Raw genomic sequence first — 22,986 nt, forward strand, 5'->3', positions numbered from 1 at the left:
GTCATCTTATCTTCATTTCCAGTTAGTTAATGGTTCTCTGTGAATAATACAATATGTGAATTAATAATGTGAATAGGCAGTAAATATTTGTTTTACACTCTCTCAATTGCAGAGCAGTACCTGTATATTGTTCATGTTCACATCTTTGAAGTGCTAGTCTATTTCATTTTCAACTCGAACAATCGCAAATGTTAGAAATGGATGATCTACAAGGTAAGTAATCATATTATAGTTATGTGTTACATACATTAGCCAGCCAATACTGGTTACGTAGTATATGAACTCACCAATTTATATTTGATATGGGGTCACTTTCTGAACCTTTAGGAATATGCCGCGGTCAATTCAGGTTTCCTCCCTGTGTATCAATAAATAGCCCAAATTAACGCAATGTATTCCGTTACCATTTATTTGAATAGTGCCTTCTCAAGTTCATTTAATGTTTACGCCGTATTTTTACCTGAAATGTTCCATGTTTCCTGCCGCGTGTGTTTTTATCCTTTCTCCTACTTCCTATCGCGACGCGGTTTCACTCGCGCTGTATTTTCCTGTTCAAAGATATTATATGTTAACCCTGTATTCAGCGTGTCAAATGTTTAAGTTGTCAATATTCCCCAATCAACAGATCCCTGTGCTGTACCTTAACTCTGTCTTCCGCCCTCCGCAAGCCAGTGTCTCCTTACTCCTAATCAACCCGTTTCCTGGAAACTTAGCTATATATTGTCATGTGATCTAGTCACGTGATCTTTAGGAATTATGGAACTTTTAGTTGCTCCATTTCTAAGATTTACGAACATATAGTCAGGTGATATGACTCACTTTTCTGCATGCATACCCTTCAGCTATGTTATATTGAACATAACACGTGTGTTATTTGCCGAGTACATTGTCTCGTTCTGGTTCTTATCGCGATACCATATCGTTATGATTCTCTCTCTCATCCGTGTAGTTTACGGACCTATATCTTCATGTTTAGATATAATTTGTGTAAAGCAGCAAAAAGTTAAACAGCGAATGGTGATTCTGTCAAACTGCTCTTTAATCATGTGCCTATGATGTTAGGTAAATCTGTCAAAAGTGATTTTGTCAAACTGATCTGAGTTAAATCAAAATGATGTGTTAGCGTTCTGTAAAATGTATGGATTTAGACCACCTTTCCATTAACTCACAACGTAATTCACATTCATGTTGGTTCATTCAATTTCTGCAATATTGCTTTTCACCCCAGTAAACAATTTTCTGTAAATGGTAGATGTCGCCTTTGTTCCCATGTTTTTCGCCTATACGCTCATGGGTAGTTACTACTTGTCCTTTAGTTCTTTTCACAGAAATGAACTCAAACAATATTCTTCGTTCATTCCTCTAGGTTCCAATGCCTCTAGTTTGTGGACCTAGAACATTTCTCTGCGTGTTAATATATGTTCTAGGTTGCCACCTCTGGCTGGTCTTGTGATTATTTCCAAGATTACAAATTTCAATTGTGAGATTGTGTGATGTTGCTCTTTAAAGTGTCTTGCCACCGGCGATTTCATATTGCCGGTTCTGATGTTAGATTTGTGTTCTGAAATGCGATCTTTAGCACATCTGATAGTTTGACCCACGTAATATTTGCCACAAGGACAAATTAATCCATATATTACGCATTTGTTCTCACATGTTGCGTAGTGTTTTAACATGATTTTTTGTCCTGTATATGGGTGCCTAATTATAGAGCCTTTTTGCACATTATTGCATTGGCTGCAATTTAGGCAGGGAAATGTTCCCTTCTTTTGTTTGGCCAAAAATCGCTATTGTACTGTGCTGACTCTTTCTGCTTTTACTAAAGAATCTCTCAAATTCTTTCCTCTGTTGTATGCCATTAGAGGTGGTTTTGGGAAAAGAGTTGTGAATCTAACCTGGTGATTTTCCAGTTCTTCTGTAAGGCCCTTTTGATGTGTGCACTTTTAGTGGAATATTGTGTAAGGTAAATCAATGGGGGATTGTCCTTATCTGTCTTTGATTGTTGTACTAAAAGTTCTGTTCTTTGCTTCAAGCGACATTTTTCTTTAGCTTGAGATAAGATTGTTTCTGCAAATCCTCTCTCTTCAAATCTTGAAATTTGTTCCTTCTCCATTTCTTGATATGTCTCCTCTTTGGAGGTTATTCATTTGTTCCTCTGTAATTGACTCAATGGTAAGTTCTTTTTCAGATGATGTGGATGATGACTTGTAAAGAACAAACTGTTGTTCACATCAGTGGGTTTTCGAAACACAGTGGTGTGTAGTTGCCCTTCTTCTGGATAGATCTTCACATCTAAGAAATGGACTGACAGATTCCCTATTTCCAACGTAAACTTAATCCGGTTGTTGCATGTATTCAAGTATTCCAGAAATGATTCTAATTCCTGCTTTGTTCCTTTCCAAATTGCAAAAATATCATCAATATACCTTTTCCACATGGCCAACTGTTTTGACCATGTCTGATGTTCCAATATGTATTGAGTTTCTAAATCGAATATGAAGATATTTGCATACGCTGGGGCCATAGCTGACCCCATTGATGTACCGGATGTCTGTAAATAATATCTGCCTTGAAATCTGAAATAGTTGTTACAAAGTATTGTTTTTGCTAGTTCTATTGCAAATATTTTATTGGCCGCAAAAAATTCTTGTTGTAATAGTATCCATTCTAGGGCTTCTAAGACCTCTTCATGTGGAATCGACGTGTAGAGTGATTGGACATCTAATGTAAACAGAATCCAGTTCTCATCAAATTGGTGGATAGTATTTAAGACATTCAAGAAATGTGTGGTATCTCTTAGATACGTGCAGGTGGATTGTACAATTGGCTGGAGTAGTTTATCCAAATATCTTGAGAGTGGATCAAAGATACTCTGTGTTGCCACTGCAATCGGTCTGAATGGATGGTTCGTAAGGTTTTTATGGACTTTTGGAAGTCCATAAAATACTGGTAGTACAGGATTTTTGTTGATGAGAAAATCTTTTGTCTTGTCCGTTATCATCTCCTCGGTTGCAGCCTTATTGACTAGTTCTTCTATCATTCGTTGTCTTTCAAAAGTGGGATTGTGATCAATAATCATGTATGTGTTGAGATCTTCTAGTAGAGATAAGCATCCTTGTTTGTATAAATGAACATCCATAATCACAATTGCCCCACCTTTATCTGCAGGCTTAATTTCGATTGTCCTGTCATCAGCTAGTTCTTTCAAGATTCTCAATTGATGTTTCCGAAGATTCTGATTTTTCATGTCCATGTATCTGATTGCTTTTAGGTCCTTTTTCATCTTCATTTCAAAGAGGTCCAATGTGGAGTTTCTGACATTGGGGTTGAACGTACTTTTGGCTTTCATTTCCAAACTGTCAAAAGTAACTGATCTTTCTTGTATAGGTGGTATAGAGTCAAAAAATATCTTTAGTTTCATTTTCCTGATGAATTTAAAGAGATTGACTTCTTCGTTAAAAAGATTAGTTTGGTTAGTTGGTACAGAGAACCATTAACTAATTGGAAATGAAGATAAGATGACGTTTCCATAATCTCACAACGCAATAAATTGCCACAGGAAACACTTGGGGATGTATTTATCAAAAAGGAAATGATGCTTTAATTTGACATTGAAGAACGGGTTGGCTTTGAGTTTAATTTCAGAATGAAGAATGATGTTGTCCTAAGAATGAAGAATATTCAGATTTGAATAAATACAGCAAGGCTACAGGAAAAAAATACTGGTTGAGCTATTATGTAAACCAAAATTCAATGTGAGTTGCTTATGTCGCAGTGGTTGTTCCTCTTCTTTATAGCCATTCTCGGTTGTAGAGGAACAGATGTACACATCATCTGAAGTACCCGCCCCCTCACCTCTGACATTCTGGAACAGCAGTAAGAGAGCACTATGTGTGACACCAGGTATCATCCCAATACCGAATCAAAGATACGAGAGATGTTATGCACTTAGCCAACCATATCGAATGTACCCTAACACTGACGTTGTGGAAGAATGTCTGCCTACACCATTGGACACCCAAGACCTATAAGTGAAGCCTGATGAGAGCAGGGTGACATCATGAAGAGAAGACATAAAGATGCACCGAAACATTATAAAAGTACTTAAGGAATAAAGATGCAACTGAAGTAAGAAGAGAAACATGTAATTAAATATGAAGAAATCATGCGCACCAAAGGAATAAATGAGAAGAGACGGTGTGAATTTACATAAGCAGAAATGCAAGGTAGATGAGATATATAGAAGCAGAAGAAAATATAACGTGACTAAAGCAGCAATGATGAAAAGATGGACATCTGACTTATGTTGAAATCAAGCAAGCTACCTCGGAGACAGACCAGGGCTGCAGAGTCAGGAGACGCTCTATAAGGAACAATGAATATCATTGGCTTGGGTTCAAGGATGCCACATCAAGGAATAATTTCAAGGCACAAGGAGAGTCAAAAGGATAAGCCATGCACGTAGACATATTTCTCTTAGATTAAACAAAGAAGAAAACATCTGCAAGTGGCAAGCATTGGACAATCAAAGACGCTGAAAGCTAATGTGAGGTAGAGAAACCAAGTCCCTGGAGGCCAAGAGGAGTAACGACACCCAGCCTAATTGAATTAAATGGCACACAAAGAAGGTCGAAATGGACAAAATCATGGTCTCCTCACACGTAATTCAGGACTCGAAAACAAGGCCTATTCATTATGCTCCAAGCAAAGATAATGGTGTTCCTACACTCCCTTAAAAGTCCCAGAGCAGAGAACAGTCCTCAAAGTAAACTGCAAAGAAGAAGCCTTGGATTGGGGCCTGACAGATGAGAGATGGTGGACTAATTGTGCAAGTGAGTAGTAGTCTGACGTTGTTCTCTGCACCTGAGTTTAGTTTTGCTTACATACTGCTAACCAGCCGAAAGTCCAAGGTTGAGAGGGAATGCTGACCAATGATAAGGGTCTATGCAGCAGTGTGGTATACAATTGTGCAGAAGCCAATTGGCTGCTGTTATTCTGCAATAATCTTTATTATACGTATTTAGAGGTGGTTCAAGACGTGCCTACCAGATAAGGGGCATCCCGTAATGATACTAACACTTAAATGATATATAGGTACATATGTTCTCTTAACCAATCCCTCCCTTCAATAGTTTGCCACATAGGATGATGTCATAGCTGATGCATATTGAGGTATAAAGCCTTTGTATAATCATATTGTTAGTGTGAGTGTGTAGACTACAAACCAGTGTTCGCCAGATTGCCTTATTTTATGGAGCTGAAAATAAAGTTATACTTTGCCATATTCTTTGAGTCTGTCTGGTTATTTGGATCTGAGAACATTATTATTAATTCCATCTGGAATCTGAAACACCCCAGGTGCTACTGCACACAGTGTATAAATGTAGCCACTGAGACTGTGCCTTATTCGTGGCATTGATTTAAAAATGGTATAAATATTAGCAGCTCTTCATAAGGGTTTAAGTTAGAGAGATCTGTATTTAACATAGCTTGAGCAAAAGCAAAGGAAATGTTCCAAGCTTTCTGTATAAACTATGCAGCATATGCACTTATCAGAATGTGTCATCTTCCATGCGTTCATTATGTACCCTAAAGGTATGGATCCGAAATGAAATTTCGGCTATGGTCCTCTCACACTTAGACTATACTAACACCTTATACCTGGAGGCCCCCTCACCACAAATTAGCAAACTCCAACACGTACAAAACACTTCAGCAAGGCACCCCTCTTGCCCTAGACTCTAGAGAAGACCTCACACCTGCCCTTCGTGTCCTTCACTCGTGCTGATCTGACGACGATCCACCTTCAATGGAATGTGCATCCCCCACCGAGCACCACACACCACAGGACCAGAATATCTGCAAAACAAATTCACATCCTAGAGGCCCACCAAAAACTGGTTCTTCTCCTTGTCATTCCAGTCACAAAATCGACCAGAATAGGTGGATCTTCTTTCTCAGCCCAAATTCTCACTATCTGGAACTCAATTCTATTTTGCGTCCACCGCATAGAGGATCACCTTGCTTTCTGAAAGCCTCTCAAGACCTGGTTCTTCCCTTTCGCATCCTCACTGACCTAGTCCAACTCCTGGGTGAACTATCACCCCCAGACAGGAAGGCGGGGCACCCTATGAGTCACCTGATGAGACAACAAGGAGGAACCTAGTCCACACTGGAAAAGGTTCCAGTCAAACCTTATATGATCTGCATAAACTCATGGTAACTAGATATCAGCCTTGATTCACTTGTAGCATTCCAAAACAATGGAACACAGCTCTATCCCTCCCGGGGCACAGCCACCCACCCGCATGCATCTGCATTAATCACTTCTGAACTTCACAACACACATCACCACTGCTAATAGAGCCTCACGAAACAATTTGGTCCAGCTGTGCACATAATCAGTCTCGTTGACTCACCTACTCTCCGTACATTCTATTCAAAGCATCCATCCAATTTCCATTTCTCCATGGGTCGCAAACAGGGACTTAGCCACCCCCTATGCTAAAATGCACACACGCATTTTAGAATCCTTCTTCACATCTCACATCTCGGACCTCGGTCCTCCAAGGGCATTCACCTAACAGTGCTTTGAGGCCATACTAATGACAGTACATGGTATACAAATGCCATGTAACATAACATAACATATACAAGGAATGTGCATATGAGGGACCTAGCTCATCAATTTAGTTGTTGCGTGCAGGTCCCTGCTTCTGAAACCAAAGATGACTTTTCACCCATTGCCAAGTTTCTGGCCTTACTGTCCTCTCAGAAGGCTGTTATTATTTTCTCCTTCATGTCAACATTGGTGTTGGTTCCCATTGTCCACAAATTGGTGAGGCTTATCAAGACAAAAACATATTTAATATGTGTACACCACAGAACAATCGTCCTACCGTCCTGTGATAGTAAATAGACCAATGCTTGTCTATATTTCCGTAAGTGGGGGAAAGTCTGTAAAAACACCGAATATATAACCTGCTTCAGCGCTATTTCATCCAGAATATGCTCTACTTCTAATTCTGCGTGTAGCATGTGGTTTGGTGTAGATTTTGATAGGCATTAAGCTTTTTTAAAAATGTATTATCCAACAATTGCAGTTTCAAAAACTGCTGCCTGGCCACAGCTCAGCACCATACAAAGCAGCTTCTTTGGACTGAAGATTCAATATATTGAGAGCAGGTGATAATGCCGCTTTGCCATGTTTTGCATAGAATCTAAGTGTAGCGTTACTACCTCGGTCAAGCTTTAAACATGCCTTTTTTATATGATTGGACTTGTAGAAGAGCAGTCGTGTATGTCACCGATAGACTCTGCCCCCTCATCTCCCTCATACTGGATGAATAACAAGAAGACACTGTGCGTGACACCAGGTATCATCCCAATACCGCATTGAGTGTATGAGAGACATTATGCACTCAGACAACTGTATGAATGTGCCCTCGTACCTAGGTGGCAGCAGGAGATTTGCATGCATCACTGAATATCAATGAGTTGTAAAGACGATCTGACAGGTGCAAAGTGATGTCATAAGGAGAAGATACAATGATGCACTGAAACGATATAAGAATATGTCAAAATGAAGATGTAACTGAAGACACAAGAATAAACATAAGTACATATTAACAAAGAAGATAAATAACCAAATGAGTAATGAATGTATATACGCAGAAACGCAATATAGATGCACCATTTAGAAGCTTGCTGCAGTAGAAAACATAACACGGGCGAATCGGCCATGTTGAAAAGATGGCCACTGCCTCTCAATCATAATAAGCGAAGAGCTTGAAGGAGAGAGAGCAGAGCTGCAGAGCTGACAGAGGCTTGAAATAAAAATGCATGCATGACCAAAGCATAGCTGCTGGTCAGAGATCAAGGATACCACAGCAAGAAGCACTGAAGGGTGCAAGGGGAGGTAACAAGGATGCGCAATGTACGCAGGACATATTTCTCTTAGATGAAGTAAATGAGCGAACATTTGCAAGTGCCAAGTATTGACAAGGAGAGATGCAGAAAAGCCTATGTGAGGTAGAGCAACCAAGTCTCCAGAGGCCAAGAATTATATAGTACTGAATAAAAGGTCAAAATGGACAAAATCGTGGTCTCCTCATACGTCATTCAGAACTCGAAAACAAGGCCTATTCATTTAACTCTAGACGAAGATAGTGGTGCACCTATACAGAAGTGAACAGCTTGCAAGGTCAACTACAAAGAAGAGGCTTTGGCTGAAGGCTTGGCGGATGAGGACTAATGGTCAAGTGGGTAGTAGTCTGACGTTGTTCTCTGCACCTGAGTTTCGTTTTGCTTGCATGCGGCTACTGAGCTGTGTGTCCACGGTTGGGAGAGGATTCCAACCTATCATGAGGGCCTATGCAACAATGAACATACAATGTTGCATGGGCCAATCTGCTCTAGTTATACTGATATAAACTGTACTATACGTAGTTAGAAAGAAGTTTGAGGCTTGCCTACCAGAGAGGAGCAGCCAATAAAGTAACTAACACTTATAGAATCTCTAAGTAAATATGTTCCGCTACCTATTCCTTAAACCTAATAGGTTTCATTATTTGCTACGTCGGAATAAATCATAGCTGATGCACTTTGCGGTATAAAGCCTTTGTGTAACCAATATGCATTGTGTGTGTGTGTGGACTACGAATAATTGTTCACCAGATTGCCCTCCTTTATTGATGTGATAATAAAGTAGTACTTTGCCATATCCTTTGAGTTTGTATGGTCATTTGGGTCCAAGACTGTTTATAATGGTAATCCCATTCTCTGCATAGATGGCCCTGAAAGTGCTACTGCGCAGATAATTTACAATTCCCCATAAAATGTATGCCTAGATACACAAAATTCTGAACAGAGTCTAAAAGTTAAATATTTATTTATTTATTTATTTATTTAATTAATTTAATTAATTTGTAAAGTGCACATACAACCCGGAGGCATTGAGGCGCTGTTGCAGGTACAAGTCAAGGAGGCAAACTTAGTCATACAGTAAAGTATTTGTAAAATAGACAAGAATGTGCAAAGGTAATATTGCAATTACGTTGACACATAAGATTGTCATACATATTGGTCATACTGTATATACTGTAGGGAGATATAGTAGGGATAAATAGGCAAAACAAAACCGAAGAATGGAGAAGAGTAACAGATTACCTGATATTTTAATTCTCTATTTCCACTCCTTTTTATTTTGCAAGTAGTGGAATAAGTAATTGCTTATGGACAAATAAAAAATGAAATATAATATATTATTCCAACAATATCTTTTTTAGAGTGTTGAATCTGATTTACCAATTCACCCTCTATTCAATGCTTACCTAATTTAATAATCTGCTCTGAAATGCTTGTTAAACATTTTGAAAAACCAGCATTTGGAGTCCCTTCTTTATTTCTGGCTACCAGAAATGATCTGACATTGATGTTTTTTGAATGCTGAGGCTTGTGCCTCATTAGCTGGTTAAAGTTTTAAGTTGTGGTTAGGAATGCATCTTGATCTGCCTTATATCATCACGCAGTGGGTGTATGGTAGTTCACAAGTTCAATGCTGCAATTGTCCACAGGTAGCGGTCAAATGGGTTTGTGGGGATACCAGAAAGTTTCCTGTTCAGGGGCTTTTCTTTTTTTATCTAATTCTTCCTAACATCTTGGGGGTCATTAGGAGTTGGGCGGTAATGGTTAACGGTCACCAGTAATGATGCCGGTGCCGGTAAACCCTTACCGCCGTATTCCAAGGTCCCTTAACGGGACCCAGCAGGAACGGCTGGTCTGACCAGCCATTCTCTGCGGGTCCCGTTAAGGGACCTTGGAGTTAATAACGGGCCCGCAATTTGCGGGCCCGTTATTAGAGCCTTCCCCATTCCCATTGAGCCCTATGGGGTCTCAAATGGGAATGGGGAATGGTTAACTGAATGGGGACTTACCGGGTCCGCATAGGTCGGAATGTCCCGGTAAGTCCCCATTCAGCCCGACCGGACCCAGACCCGGGTTTGTAGGCAGCCGTGGTGCTAACAGCGCCATGGCTGCCTCCAAACTCGTACTGACGCCCCCTTGTGTTCAGCTTTACGAGATGTTTGTCCAGCATTTCAATACCCAGATCACAATGGTTTTCAATGGCTGTTTATTTCTTTACTTAATCTCAGAAAAATGTGTCTTATGCTTGTGAATTTTTATCTTACGTTCTCTTCAGTTGTAGTCCAAACCTCCTAGTTCTACTTTAACCGTAAAGAAGTTTTGCAGCTACTGTCTGGTTTGCTTGGATCTGTATTTTTATCTGATTTAGTGAGTTGAACCTCCTTGCAGCATCACAGTTTCTTCGATGCATCCCATTCACTTGAACGTGTAAGTCATGAGTCTTATTGCTCTCAGCTCTTCCTTTATAGCGCTAACGCCTTTCACTGTTTTGCTAATCATTTGTAGCAGTTCCCAACAGGTTATCTGCAACCACTTGGCATTTGTGTTTGTTTGCACCCCTGGAAAAACAGAGACAAGGAACATTTCTGTCCTGCTGAAAAGTCTATTCTCATGTGGTATTTCATCAAGTGCCTCTTCCAATTTGTCTGGAATATAGTTGCTTCTTCTTGCTGGTTCGAGGTTTATAGATCCTTTCTTTCTCGTGTTCGTATCCATTTTAGGAAAACGTGCAATTTGCACATTGTTTTCAGGCACTACCAATGTAGGTATGCTTATCAGTACCATGGAACATAGCCCTCTCCAATTCAGAGGCAGCTTAATATATGCTCTGGACCGACAAGCCCAATAGTGGCGCATCAATACAGCAGTACCTATTTTCATGCTGGGCACATAAAAAATACATTTGCACTTCTTGTTTTCTTCTGCTTTCACAGGATCAGTATTTCTGAAGCATAATGTGCCATTTTTTACTGGACTTATGGGTAGGGGACCTGCTTCATCCTCTACCGATATGAAAAGCTTAGAATGTTTGGTCCATTTGTTGAGGCATTTATCATTTGCATTCTGCACTTCTACTGTTACTGACAGGAGTGCTTGTGCTTTACACCCCATCATAGCTTCGACCCATCAGGCTGAATTGTATAGTTGTCCATATATTAGTAAGTGGGGTCTCTCCAAACATCCTGGCAGGCCTCATATCTCCTTTCTTACAACATTTCGGCATTGCTGCATCTTTTGATCTACTGGTGCAGATTCTCTTCTGTTTGGGCTGCCTAATATGTATTGTATCACCTTATTCTTCACCTTTGGATCATCCATCATAGCTTTTGATTTTATGTAACTATTCTCGTAGGGGAATGTGTCTTTCGACATCCATCGTAGAGTGGCTCATCTTTCCTCAAACTGCCCTCTAGTCATGCAGAGCGCTACGTGGGTTAGGGAATGGCCATCATGTGCAGGTACTTCTGTGGTTACAAATGTCCTGGAAGCGCTCATGGCGTAGTGAATGAGAGAGCACACACAGCAGCTCTCATTGGATGTCCCTCTCCCCACCTGGGTCATGTGTTGATATCACATATTTTTGGTTACTTGACGGAGTCAGTTATGTAGGCCTTTTTTTGTTGGAAAGTATAGTCAGCATTTCTCCTTACCCTTTTAATTTGTTTAGGAGCAATAGAGAAAGGCTGGGGCATTGTTTCATCTAACATAGGAATGGGAGTCACATTAGTATACACTGGGTTGTGTACATTATAAAGAACCAGTTCTCATAATGGCAGAAGAATAAAGAAATAGAGACAGCAGAAGGTGAAAAATGCAGCTATTATTACTGCTAATGTGTCCACATGCTGTAAGGGGGCACATGCGTTAAGTGGTCTACATGCTAAAAGCTTGAACTTGACAACATTAAAAAGATCCATTTTCTTTTGCTGGATAATTTCATATTGATTTCCAAACAGTTAATTCCTACAAGAGAAACTGAACAATCATGGCTTCAAGGATTCTTTCAATGATGAATCTCATTTTTGGATCTATTAATAGAGAAATAAGCAGTATTTTACTTGTCTTTAAAGCAAGGTAACTATCTACTATAAAAGAGAGAATTGCATACAGCAGTAGTCTTAAAGGCAAAATCGAGCATTCTTATACTTTCCTTCAAGTCTGTGTCCTTTTTTATTATGCAGGTAAAAGTTCTTAGGGGAGAAAGTTCACTCGAGCTGGTTATTTTTTGTGTAAGTAAGGACAGTTTATCATTTTTCTTCAGCTGCGGGTTGCTGTCTGCTTCTTATGACCGATTGCGTCTGTATCTGCTTCACCTCTTCTTCGGCTTCAACTTCTGGGACTGGCATCAGGGGGGTCTCACCTTTGCAGGGTTTGATGGCACTGAGGTGTAGTCAGGCTTGTCTACCCTGGATCTTGACAGCACTGGAGTGATTTCCTCTACCATTTAGGGGCCCTCAAACCGAGGCTTGCACAATTTCCTAGTAAAATTCTTTATATAAATGTTATCACCAATATATAGGGTGCGGGGCTTGAGCCCTGTTTGAATATCGGGCTGCTGGCCTTCTTCATCCATTCTTCTTTGACCCCTACTGTCGGTCTCGAAGCAGTTGAGACATAAAAGCAACACTTGATGTCATAGAAGCCAGATAGTCATGCAATTCAGTTCCAATTCCAAGAACAACATTGCCAATATGGGCATCAGTTTGTGCACTAGTGGGAGGAGCAAAAGGTATACGCATACAACGTCCTGTCACCAGCTCGTATGGAGTCAGGTGATGGTCTGAGCTGGACTGGTTGCACATTGCAAAAAGGGCCAAGGGTAGGCAATGGAGCCATTCTTTTTCTGGGTCATTTTTAATGTGGCTATTCTCTATTTGAGAAGGCTGCTGACCAATCACAATCCTGTTTCCCTGTGGGTGATAAGTAGAGGAAAGTGTATGCTTAATACCCAGTAGGATTGTGATGTGCTCAAATAATTAATTTACAAAATGAGGTTCATTGTCAGACCAAAGGACTTCACAAACTCCCCATCATGGGAAAACCTCACATACGAGTAATTTTTCAGAACATGTGGGATCAAGATATGTGCACGGACCTGCTTCGATCCTTCAGAAATAAGGGCATACAACTACCAGCATGTATCTGAAGCCGTTCCAACTTTGGAGCATATCAACATAATCGAGATGCAAGTGCCGGAAAGTTCCAGTAGGATGGGGTATTGCTCCTCTCACTGTTCACAGTATGTGCCCAGCCATACACATGTGAGAAACCATGCAATTTACAAAGAAGACAGCAACATGTTCAGCGAGATTGGGTACAAACCAGTCTTCCGATATCAAAGCTGCAAGACTCTCTTATGTTATTTGCACGGGATAGGGAAGTTGGTCTAATGCTATTTTAAGTAATGCGAGAGGCAAAACCGGTTTGCCAGTACTGTCCTGTCACAACATTGCATCCATGGGAGTACAATGAGCACCCTATGTACCCCAGTTCCTGCTCTTCTGGTGACGTGCGCCCCTGCAATTTGGTTATTTGGTTATGGGCAAGGTATTAAAGCCTTCTTTCATTACTATGCTGCACAATCTTATGTGCTTATTATGTGGTGTGTCAAATTCAGATATTTCTGGAAATTACACTGCTTCTTTGTCCTCTGTGTCAGGAAATTAATTCTCCTCCTCTGGTATGGGCCATGCACTTCACCACGGCGATGGCTGATGGTAGCTGTAGTGCGTAGTGCATAGTGCATAGTGCTGTAGTGCATCTATGAGTCTATGAGTCTCTCCGATAATGGCACATGCTGCACTTGCATGCTGTCTGTGCGTAGGAAGCCCCGTCCTTCCAACGTGTCAGCCCTGCGTGTACTGCTAACATCACTTAGAGTCGGAATACACTGTGATTTTATCATATTCATGCATTTCTAGTGCTACAATAAGCGCTAATAATTCTGCTGCTTGCGCTGTCAAATGTAAAGGCAATCTTTCACTTGTCACTACTTCAAAGTTGCCATTCTGTTTTAATTTTACCACTGCGGTCCCCGTGTGTCTCTCCCCTAAATTCTGATCAATTGAAGAGGAACCGTCAGTGAATAGGACTCCCCCCACCCCTCAGAGGGCATGTTCTCTAACATGAGGTATATCATCATAGTATTCAGTGTATTTGGTACATTCAGGCACGTGATCTTGTTCCCTTACTGGCTCCTATGAATGCTGCTGGATTGACTATATCTGACATTCTTGATTGCTGGATGTGAGATGATTACCTCATATCCAGATGCTCTCTGAGTGGTCAATGTGCTTTTGGGCTTCTCAAGAATGGCGAACAGGACATGCTCCACGTATAACATTACTCCACAGCCCATTGTGATATTGGTTGACTTTTCAATTGCAAAGGCTGCTACAGACAACTGTTCACAGGGATAATGATCTCTCGTTACTGGGTCTAGTATTCCTCTGTAATATGGTAGTGGTTTGTGTCCTAAGGTAGTCTTCTGTGTGAGCACTGCTGTCAATACTACCCCATTTGAATGTGAGGATAGGAAAAGATCTGCACTGCAATCCGGCATCCCTAGAAAGGGTGCTGTGGATATTGCCTCTTTCAATTCATTGAATTCTTCCGTCATTTCACCTTTCCAGGCTATTGCACTGTCATCTTTCTGAGCTTCTTTATGTCCTTTCAAAAGGGGTTTGATTTATGAGCTGTAGTCAAAGACCCATGCCCTGCAGTAGTTGCAAAGGCCCAGAAATAGTTGCATCTCCCTCACTGTCTTTGGCTGAGGTGTTTTCATGATCGCTTCTGCTCTTTGAGTGGTCACTTTCCAGAACCTTCTGCTGCCTCTTTCCCCCATGCAGTGCGTCTGTGGCGAACTGGAAAATGAATGAAGTACAATGCACGACACTGAAATGGCATCAGCATGGAATTTGTAAAAAGCAAATGTTCTGCATTTAGCAAACACAAGTCTGTAGTGTGGGGGTATGGTGTATATTCCCCTGGACACTCTTGACAACTGACCAAACACAACTTTGTAACAGTTGAATCATTTGTTGATATGTAAATGGTAAGCAAGTTTCATAACAGAGTGTAGTACTAGTATGTCTAAGACATGTGTCTGCAACCTTTGGCTTTCAAATTGTTTTTGACTACAACTCCAATCATCCGTAGACAGCAGTGTCGTTGCTGAGGGATTGTGGGAGTTGCAGTCCAAAACATCTGACAAGCCACATGTTGCAGACCTCTGGTCTAAAACCTCCTGGTGGTGCTGGATAATAAAAATGGCAGGCTTTTATGTAGGTCTACATGCAGGATTCCTGCTTAAGTGTTCGAATAATAGCTTCTGTCATTCCACTAGTTCTCTGTTAGGCCACACCCTGCACTACTTTGGTCAAACTGGCACCTCTTAGGCCAACCACATTTGTTAGAGCCTCTTGATTTAACTGTCAGGCTATTATGCAAGTCTACAAAAAAAGGACGCGCATACTTGTCCTTGGCACTTAAGGGATTAACACTGGAGACGTTCCTAGATTTGAGCTGGCGGGAGAGATTGACATTTTCAGTAGTGGAGTAAGATTTCGCATAGTCCTCCTAGTTCAAGGAGTAGTAGATGCAAAGTTACTTGAAGTGGCATATTTCTCAATTTTTTTATCCAATTGGCATTGGTTTCAAGAGTAAAGAGTAACTAGGAAGCGAAGCTGTGTGGGAAAAGTCTGCATAATATGTGCATCATTGGAGGACATGAAAGCAAATAGATTTGGGAATATCAGACATTTTCCTATCCAGCAGGTTAGAGAATCATGATATTTATTTTATAACTCAGAAGAGATTCGTTTTGTGATCATGCAGCAGCCTCACCCAGCGTAGTAGTTTTTAGTTTGCATTATTTAACCAAGAAATATACATTTATTTCAGCGTCAAAGATAAAAGATAAGCTGTTTCTAAGGGATTTTAAATGATGTCCCATTTGTTTGAGTCAAGAGATGTCAAGAGAAATGTGCCTGAAGTTAACAAAAAAGTTGCCATTTTTACCATGCCACAATTAACTGCTGGAAATAATACATATCCATTTATGAACTTTCAGGCGGTAGATACCAATAAGTAGCCTGGAGGATACTCATTCATACTGTCTTGTTTCTCCTACCATTTTTCTTTTTGTTATGCCCTTAAAGGGGCTCGATTATGAATCATTTTATTTTACACTATTTGGAAAAATGATTAGTGTCCCTTTAGAGATCACAAGCAACGTTTTAAAAAATTAAGTTACAAATCTGCAAAAATTCGCCATCTAGTTCGCTCCTGGTCCTAAAGTTGGCTCTCTGAAGGGCAATGATAGAAGTCACAAATTCACAAGCAGTACATATTTTGGAATAATATTTTTGCACTCCATCTTTCCTCTTAGCTTTTCTTTTTGCCATTGTTTACTTTCTTTATTGGTTTATTCATTATTTTCTATTTTTTCTTTTTTCCTTATTTCTATCGATCTTCTCTTTCCTTTCCATGCTTGTTTCTCATTTGCGATTCCAACTTTTCCATTTTCTTTCCTTCTTTCTTTCATTCTTTCTTCTTCTTTGAACATCTTTCTAAATCCTTCTTTATTTCCTTCTTTTTCTTATTTCCAAACAACCTTCTTTCTTTCCTTATTTTGTTACTTCATGCACTCCTTTGCTTCTTTCAGTCCTTCCTTTTTTCTTTCCATGTATTTTATTCTCTTCCTGCCTTCCTTTGTTTCATTCTATTGATCAACTGTTTTTCTTTCATTCTCTAAAACATCTGTCAATACCTGTATTGCCTTACATTATTCTCTCACTTTCTTCATAGAAAATGTCATCTAGCTCTTTCCTTCTTTCTTTCTTTCTTTCTTTCTTTCTTTCTTTCTTTCTTTCTTTCTTTCTTTCTTTGTTTCTTTCTATTTCTTTCTTTCTTTCTGTCTTTCTTTCTTTGTTTCTTTCTTTCTTTCTTTCTTTCTTTTTTCTTTCTTTCTTTCTTTCTTTCTTTCTTTCTTTCTGTCTTTCTTTCTTTGTTTCTTTCTTTCTTTCTTTCTTTCTTTTTTCTTTTTTCTTTCTTTTCTTCTTTCAAATTCATTTACATATTAAACCTTACACATTTATCATTTGATTCAAATGACAAACTTAATAAATAGAACAGTTTGTCTTGTCTCAACACATTTTGGATAACGTATATGAATATTTAAAATGGCAGTAATGTTTACGCCATGCTATTATCAGACAAATGTGGTTACATTACATCAGCCTTGTCTAAAGGTCATCAGTATATAAAAAGGGATCCTATGTATAGAAAACACACAAGAGAATAAATGCAAATCTATTAAGTATGTTCATGCCACACAAATATACCACAAATGTTAGTATAATTAAAAATATAGGAACAATAATATGGAAAGACAGAATGAAGGAATGAAAAGGGAAGAGAAAGAATTAAAGAAAGATACAAAGAAATAACTGTGCAAAGAAAGAAAGGAAAGAGGAAAAGAGGGCTAGAGGATATATCTAAAAAAGCAAGGAACTACATACAGAACGAAAAATGAAAGAAAGAATGAATGAAAAAGAAACACTTGAAATATTGATGGACTACATAGAGAATGAATCAAGGCATTATATAAATAAACAACTCTATAATGAAGGAAATAGCTCAAAAATAAAGAATGAACTACAAAAGAACAAAAGAAAGAGGAAAAGGGAGAACGTAAGAAAGAAAAAGAAAGATGATGATGATGGAAAGAATGAAAAAGAAATAAAGGATGACATAGAGAAGCAAACAAAGAACTATGATTCATGGAATTATTTGCATGTAAAACGGGGATTTGTGTGACATTCTGCGCGCGCAAATCCCTGTTTGACGAATGGCAATTTGCGAACAGAAAGGAGATGCAAATCCCTGTTTCAACAATAAATAACATATTATTGTCTGGGACTCGGAAAGTCCACTTTCATTAACACTGAAGTGTCACCTCTTAGGAGGCTTCAAGCATTGGACAGTGGCCCTTGATGATTGCACCCTCGGTCCAAGATACAAGCAAGCCTTTTATCCCTCTAGAGAATGGTTGTGAGTACCCTAGGGATAAAGGAAAGATACAAAGCATGATAAACAGAAAGTAAGGAAACGAAAGAAAGATGGAATTGATAAGGGACAGAATATGGATGGATAGAAAGAAGAAGGAAAACGGAAAGAAAGATGCAACAAAAGAGAAGGTGCTGTGAAATAATGGAAAGAAAGTTAGAAAGACACATAGAATGTTAGCATGGAGTAAAGATAGAAATGATGAATGCAGGAAACACTGAAAGAGGAACTGATGAAATGGCAGAGGAAAGGAAGAAAGAATGAAAGAATATTTATAAGACAAGAGAAAAAACAACACATGAGGGTGGGAAGGACAGAGTGAAATAAAATTGAATAAAGGAAAGAGGGAAGAAAGACATGAAGAGAAAGTAGATATGCTGGATCCAAGCCTGGCAAAATCTTGGGCCCTCATTAAAGGTTTTGCGGTGCAGGACAAGGTCCGGTAGTTCCATGATCACCACTTTTCCCGCACTTCCCGCACTGCAAAACTACAAGTTTGCTGGTGGGGTTTACTTACCTCCAGACAAGAGCCGGAGATAAATCAGGCTCTAATGGCAAAAAAAAAGCCGATATTTCCAGCAACCGATAATACCAGTGCCGGTAATACCTGCAATTCCCGCCATGGAGTCTTATTGGACTCAGTGGAATGGGGAATGACTGATATTGCAGGCACCTGGAATATCCTGGAAATACCGGGATATCAGGCGATGGTAACGGTAGGGTCGTTTCCACTTTTTATGCTTATTTTGCTTTTTTTATGCTCTCTCGTTGACTGTTCATTTTGGCCACTTTACACAATAAAGAATAAGGTATTTCCACTGATCTCACCTAGAGCTATCATTTTGTAGCTACCTAATGTTAGACAATTATGTGTCATCGTTTGTATTGGTTACATGGTGTGAGAACATCTGATGATGATGATGATGATGTGGATGCCACAAGTCTTAAAAGTCTTTAAAGTATGTTGTCTTATTTATGGGGTTGTTCAACACTTTCAGACCCCATTATGTGACACCATAATAAGGATCCAGCAGAACAGACCGAAACAGATGACTAAGTTCCTATCACGAAGCAGATTGAGAAACAAAATGACTCTGAAAGGCTATAATGTGAAAGGGACATTTGATAAGAAGTTTCTCACTATTAGTCTTTAGAAAATAAAACACCTCATTGACTCAGTGCCAAAAGTGATTTGATCTGGTCAATCAAAACTGATATTGGCTTTTCTTCTGTTTTTCCTTAGCGTGAAACCATTTGCTCAACAGACGTATGCGGTCCAGGCTTCACTTCCACTTCCTATGCCAGGTATGTCAAAGGTACTGCACTCTTTATTTTAAACAAATCACCATTAATCGCTCAAGGCACAGTGTGACACTTTAAACCTGGAAATCTAGGATACTAAAAGGCAGACAATACACTTATGGGCAGTTATTACATGGAAGCCCTACTTATCGGCCTGAGAGAAGCAAGGGTGCATACGAGAGCCCAGGGCACATAACTCGTTGTATCGCCATAGGGAGAATGAAGTAATTCAGTTAACAAATGGCCATGGATCTCATTTGGAAGAAAGTGGGAAAAAGTAACTGAAGATGGCCAATGATCATCGGTGGCTCGGCAGCCTTTAGGCAAGAGCCTTTTTCCAATTTCTGTGACTATTGCAGGATTTTTCTTCAGTACAGGGGCAACACAGCAGGTTACAGAAGGAAGTGGGAGGGCAAGGTGAGCAAGGGTCCTATAAATACAGGGTGTAGGAGTATAGGGCTTTAAGATAGAAACAGGTGGGAATGTTGAGGGCAGGAGACACACACATCGTTTTATAGACTCTTGAAAGCCTTCAGGGTCACCCGTCATTTCAGAAATAAACGATGCCCAGAACTTCTGGATAGTGATTAGCTCTCATACACTTACCACTGGAGGGTTTTGGGAAAAGAGGGAAGCACGTCTATTAATAAAAGTGGTATTAGAATCACACTAGGGATTATTTTTTAGTAAAGTGTAGCACAGTGTCTATTTTGAAGCAGGCAATGAGGAATCCTGATTTGAGATAAAGGTTCAAGAGAGAGAGGAGTTAGTGACTGATGTGAGCAGCTGGAGCCTTTCTGTGTGTGAAGGGAAAGGGTTAATTGGGGCACGGGATGGGTTGTCTCTTTGGAGTATTGTTTCATGTTCAGCAGAGGAGGTCCGGACAAGGATACAGAGGCAGACAGAGCCTGCAGGGAGAGGGAGAAAGGAGGTTGGAGAAAGATCAGGGAAGCCACCAGAATATCCTGGGTTTCAGAACTATTGGATGAGTAGAACATGTTGTTACTAGACAAAGAGGAAGTGGTGGAGTAAAGAAGGGTGCAGCATGGCATTGAGGGTAGTGGGAGGTTTGGAGGGCATGTTTGGAGAGAGGAGGTTAAGGTGGAATGTTTGGTTGGTTAGTAGTTGAAATTTACTCCATAGAGAGTGGTGGGCAGGGCTTTGAGGGCTGCCTTGTAGGAAGACAACATTAGAGAGGACCTAAGATGAAGATGTATGTTAGTTATGAGTTGGAATATCGAAAGGGTGTTCCAGGCGAGGGGAGGCAGGGGTAAAGGTTTGGGAAGAGTATTGATGGTCAAAGGGATAGCAAATGGTGGAGTTGAATTCAAAGAATACATTTTTGATTGAAGAGGTGTCGAGTCGGCAGCAAGCGAGTAGAAAGGACCTGACTTCTTCTAGAGAGAGATTCAGGGTATCAGGTTTAAATAGTGGGCCGCGGTGTGTGTGTGGGGTGAGAGGGAGTGGATGGGACCAACACTAAATATCGCATTTCACAAGTGTGTATGCTCAAAAGGAGAGGGGTTTATGGGAAGGATGAATAATTAGAAAAATGTAAAATAAAAATAAGGTCAAGGGTGTTACCATGGATGTCGGTGGGCTGCTCCTGAAGGGTGATTCGAGTGATGGGAGTGTGAGGAGGAGAAATTAGGAAGGTTGAAACACAAACCTGGGTGATTGGAGCCTCGGTTGGCATGGACTCAAGTAACAAATAATCAGGAAGGATGAGATTGGGAGTAGGTTGGGCCTATATTTGCAGTGGACTGTGGGGGTGTAGGAGCCAGAAGCTGGGTAGCAGTGAATTTGAAAGCGAGAAGGTAAAAATTAGAGGTAGGATGGAAGACAATATGTAAGCCTTGCTAAATTGGAGTCCTACTCCACCACTATACCTGGTCATTCATGGGGAGGGGGAGAAAGCAGAAGTGTCAGTATGGAGGGCAGCGAGGATAGCCGTATCATTGGAGTCACCCACATCCAATTGACAACAATGAGCTCAAACTCGGGTTTATGGGTGTCAAAATGATCAATAAGAAAGCGAGCCTTGTTAAACAGAGATTGGGTAAACCAGGGCCCACAATGAGTGCAGTTATACAGAAGGGAGGAATATCTAAAAGCAGGAGCAGCTAAGGGTGCTGCGGGTCGGGCAAATAAGGTTGTAGCAGGAAAAGCAACCAGGGTGAATTTTGTTTGTGGTGCAAGTATGGGCATGGGACAGAAAGTCAAAGCTGAAAGAGAGATAGAGGTAAGAGGACGGTGATTTGGTGACCAACATTGGATTCCTATGAGAACGATACAGAAAGAGTCTCAAAGAGTGGCTAAGAAACTGTTGTCCTGGTGGTTTGAGACGTCAGGAATATAGGCAGATAAAAGTACAATGTGCACCGTTATAGGTAACCATAGTTACAGTGTGTAAGGTTATGGTTACCAAAAGTACTATAACCCTGGTTTCGGGTGAAAAAACGTACATGGTGTAGGGTAATGACGGACCAAAAGTGGAATGAGCAGGTGAGATTAAGTTACCTCCCTGTCTCTTAGGATGAAGGGTGGACAGAAAGTATATAACAAAATATTGTTTAATGCATGGGTTGTACATATGAGGTATTAATATGATACATCCTAATTCTAGAAATTCAAATAGTTAAAAAAGTGAGCTTACTTTTTTAACTATTTGAATGTCTAGAATTATACAACCCATGCATTAAACAATCTTTTGCTATATACTTTGTTACTTTTTTGAATGAACTGTGGTTAACCACTTAAGAAGATTATATTTCAGTGACCCAATTAACAAAAAATAATTTATGAAACACCACATGTCTTGACTGATTAATATCAGTATATATTGTTGTTTGCGGAATGTTCTTGCAAGGTACTATGGACTGGAAATGTAAAGGTCTTCCCAGGACATCAGTCATAATCAGTTTCGTATTGAGAGAGAAAAGTATTTGCTGGTCTGAGGCCATAGCAGAGCATAGGGAAAACAGAGCTTCTACTTTCGCCTACAATGCCGGGGAGTGGAGGGACCCCAACCCTCAACCTTCCACCTAACACCAAAGACTCCTGCACTCTTCGCTAGGCTTCGCTTGGGGGAGGGATTTTAACCCCTTGAAGCTAGCGAGAGGCACGGGCAGCTGGACACTGAAAGGGAACTGCAGGCAATCCACGTAGAAACGTTGTAGGTGCAAGTTTCCCAGCAAAACACCAAACACTCCTGCACACTTCCAGTATATATAGTGAACAGGGGACGCGAGTGTCCATCAGTTTAGGACACTTATTCTTCTGTGGTAACACCTTACTGTCAGGCTGGGATACAGGTTGGTGCTGCTTATTTGGTTGTTTCTCCAGCCACAGACCCATGGTTCTCAGGCAGTCAGATGATTTCTAAGTCCTCCTGTTTGCGGCTTCCTAGGAGGGGGAGGTTTTTATGGGGCATGTCTGGGCCACAGGTTGGCGCTTCTGAGAGGATATTTTATGCCCCAATGGGGTTTGTTGGAATTCCTCATGGGCCCTTCAACCACAATGTCGACTGCTGGACTGCCCTTCATGCCCGATCTCATAAGTGTGCCATATTTTTCTTTTTTTGTATTCTAAATGTTGGGTCCCCCTTCTCAGTCGTCTACCTTATGGTCTTTACCTATTCCCCTGTCTAGGCTTTCAACATTTTCCTGTCCATGGTATATTTCTTTCAGT

General features: G+C 40.4%; 1 protein-coding gene across 1 annotated transcript in view; it reads left to right on the forward strand.

The window, feature by feature from the left end:
- The window catches only part of TEAD4 (TEA domain transcription factor 4), a 1,088,638-nt gene that overhangs the window by 675,330 nt on the left and 390,322 nt on the right, over positions 1–22,986 (forward strand). The window contains exon 7 of the mRNA XM_069628515.1: positions 19,238–19,299. Coding sequence (XP_069484616.1) covers positions 19,238–19,299 — 62 coding nt within the window. The remainder of the gene's footprint in view (positions 1–19,237; positions 19,300–22,986) is intronic.

The sequence above is a fragment of the Ambystoma mexicanum genome, chromosome 12 (genome assembly GCF_040938575.1).
Source record: "Ambystoma mexicanum isolate Mex_15411 chromosome 12, UKY_AmexF1_1, whole genome shotgun sequence".
Taxonomy (NCBI): Eukaryota; Metazoa; Chordata; class Amphibia; order Caudata; family Ambystomatidae; genus Ambystoma; species Ambystoma mexicanum.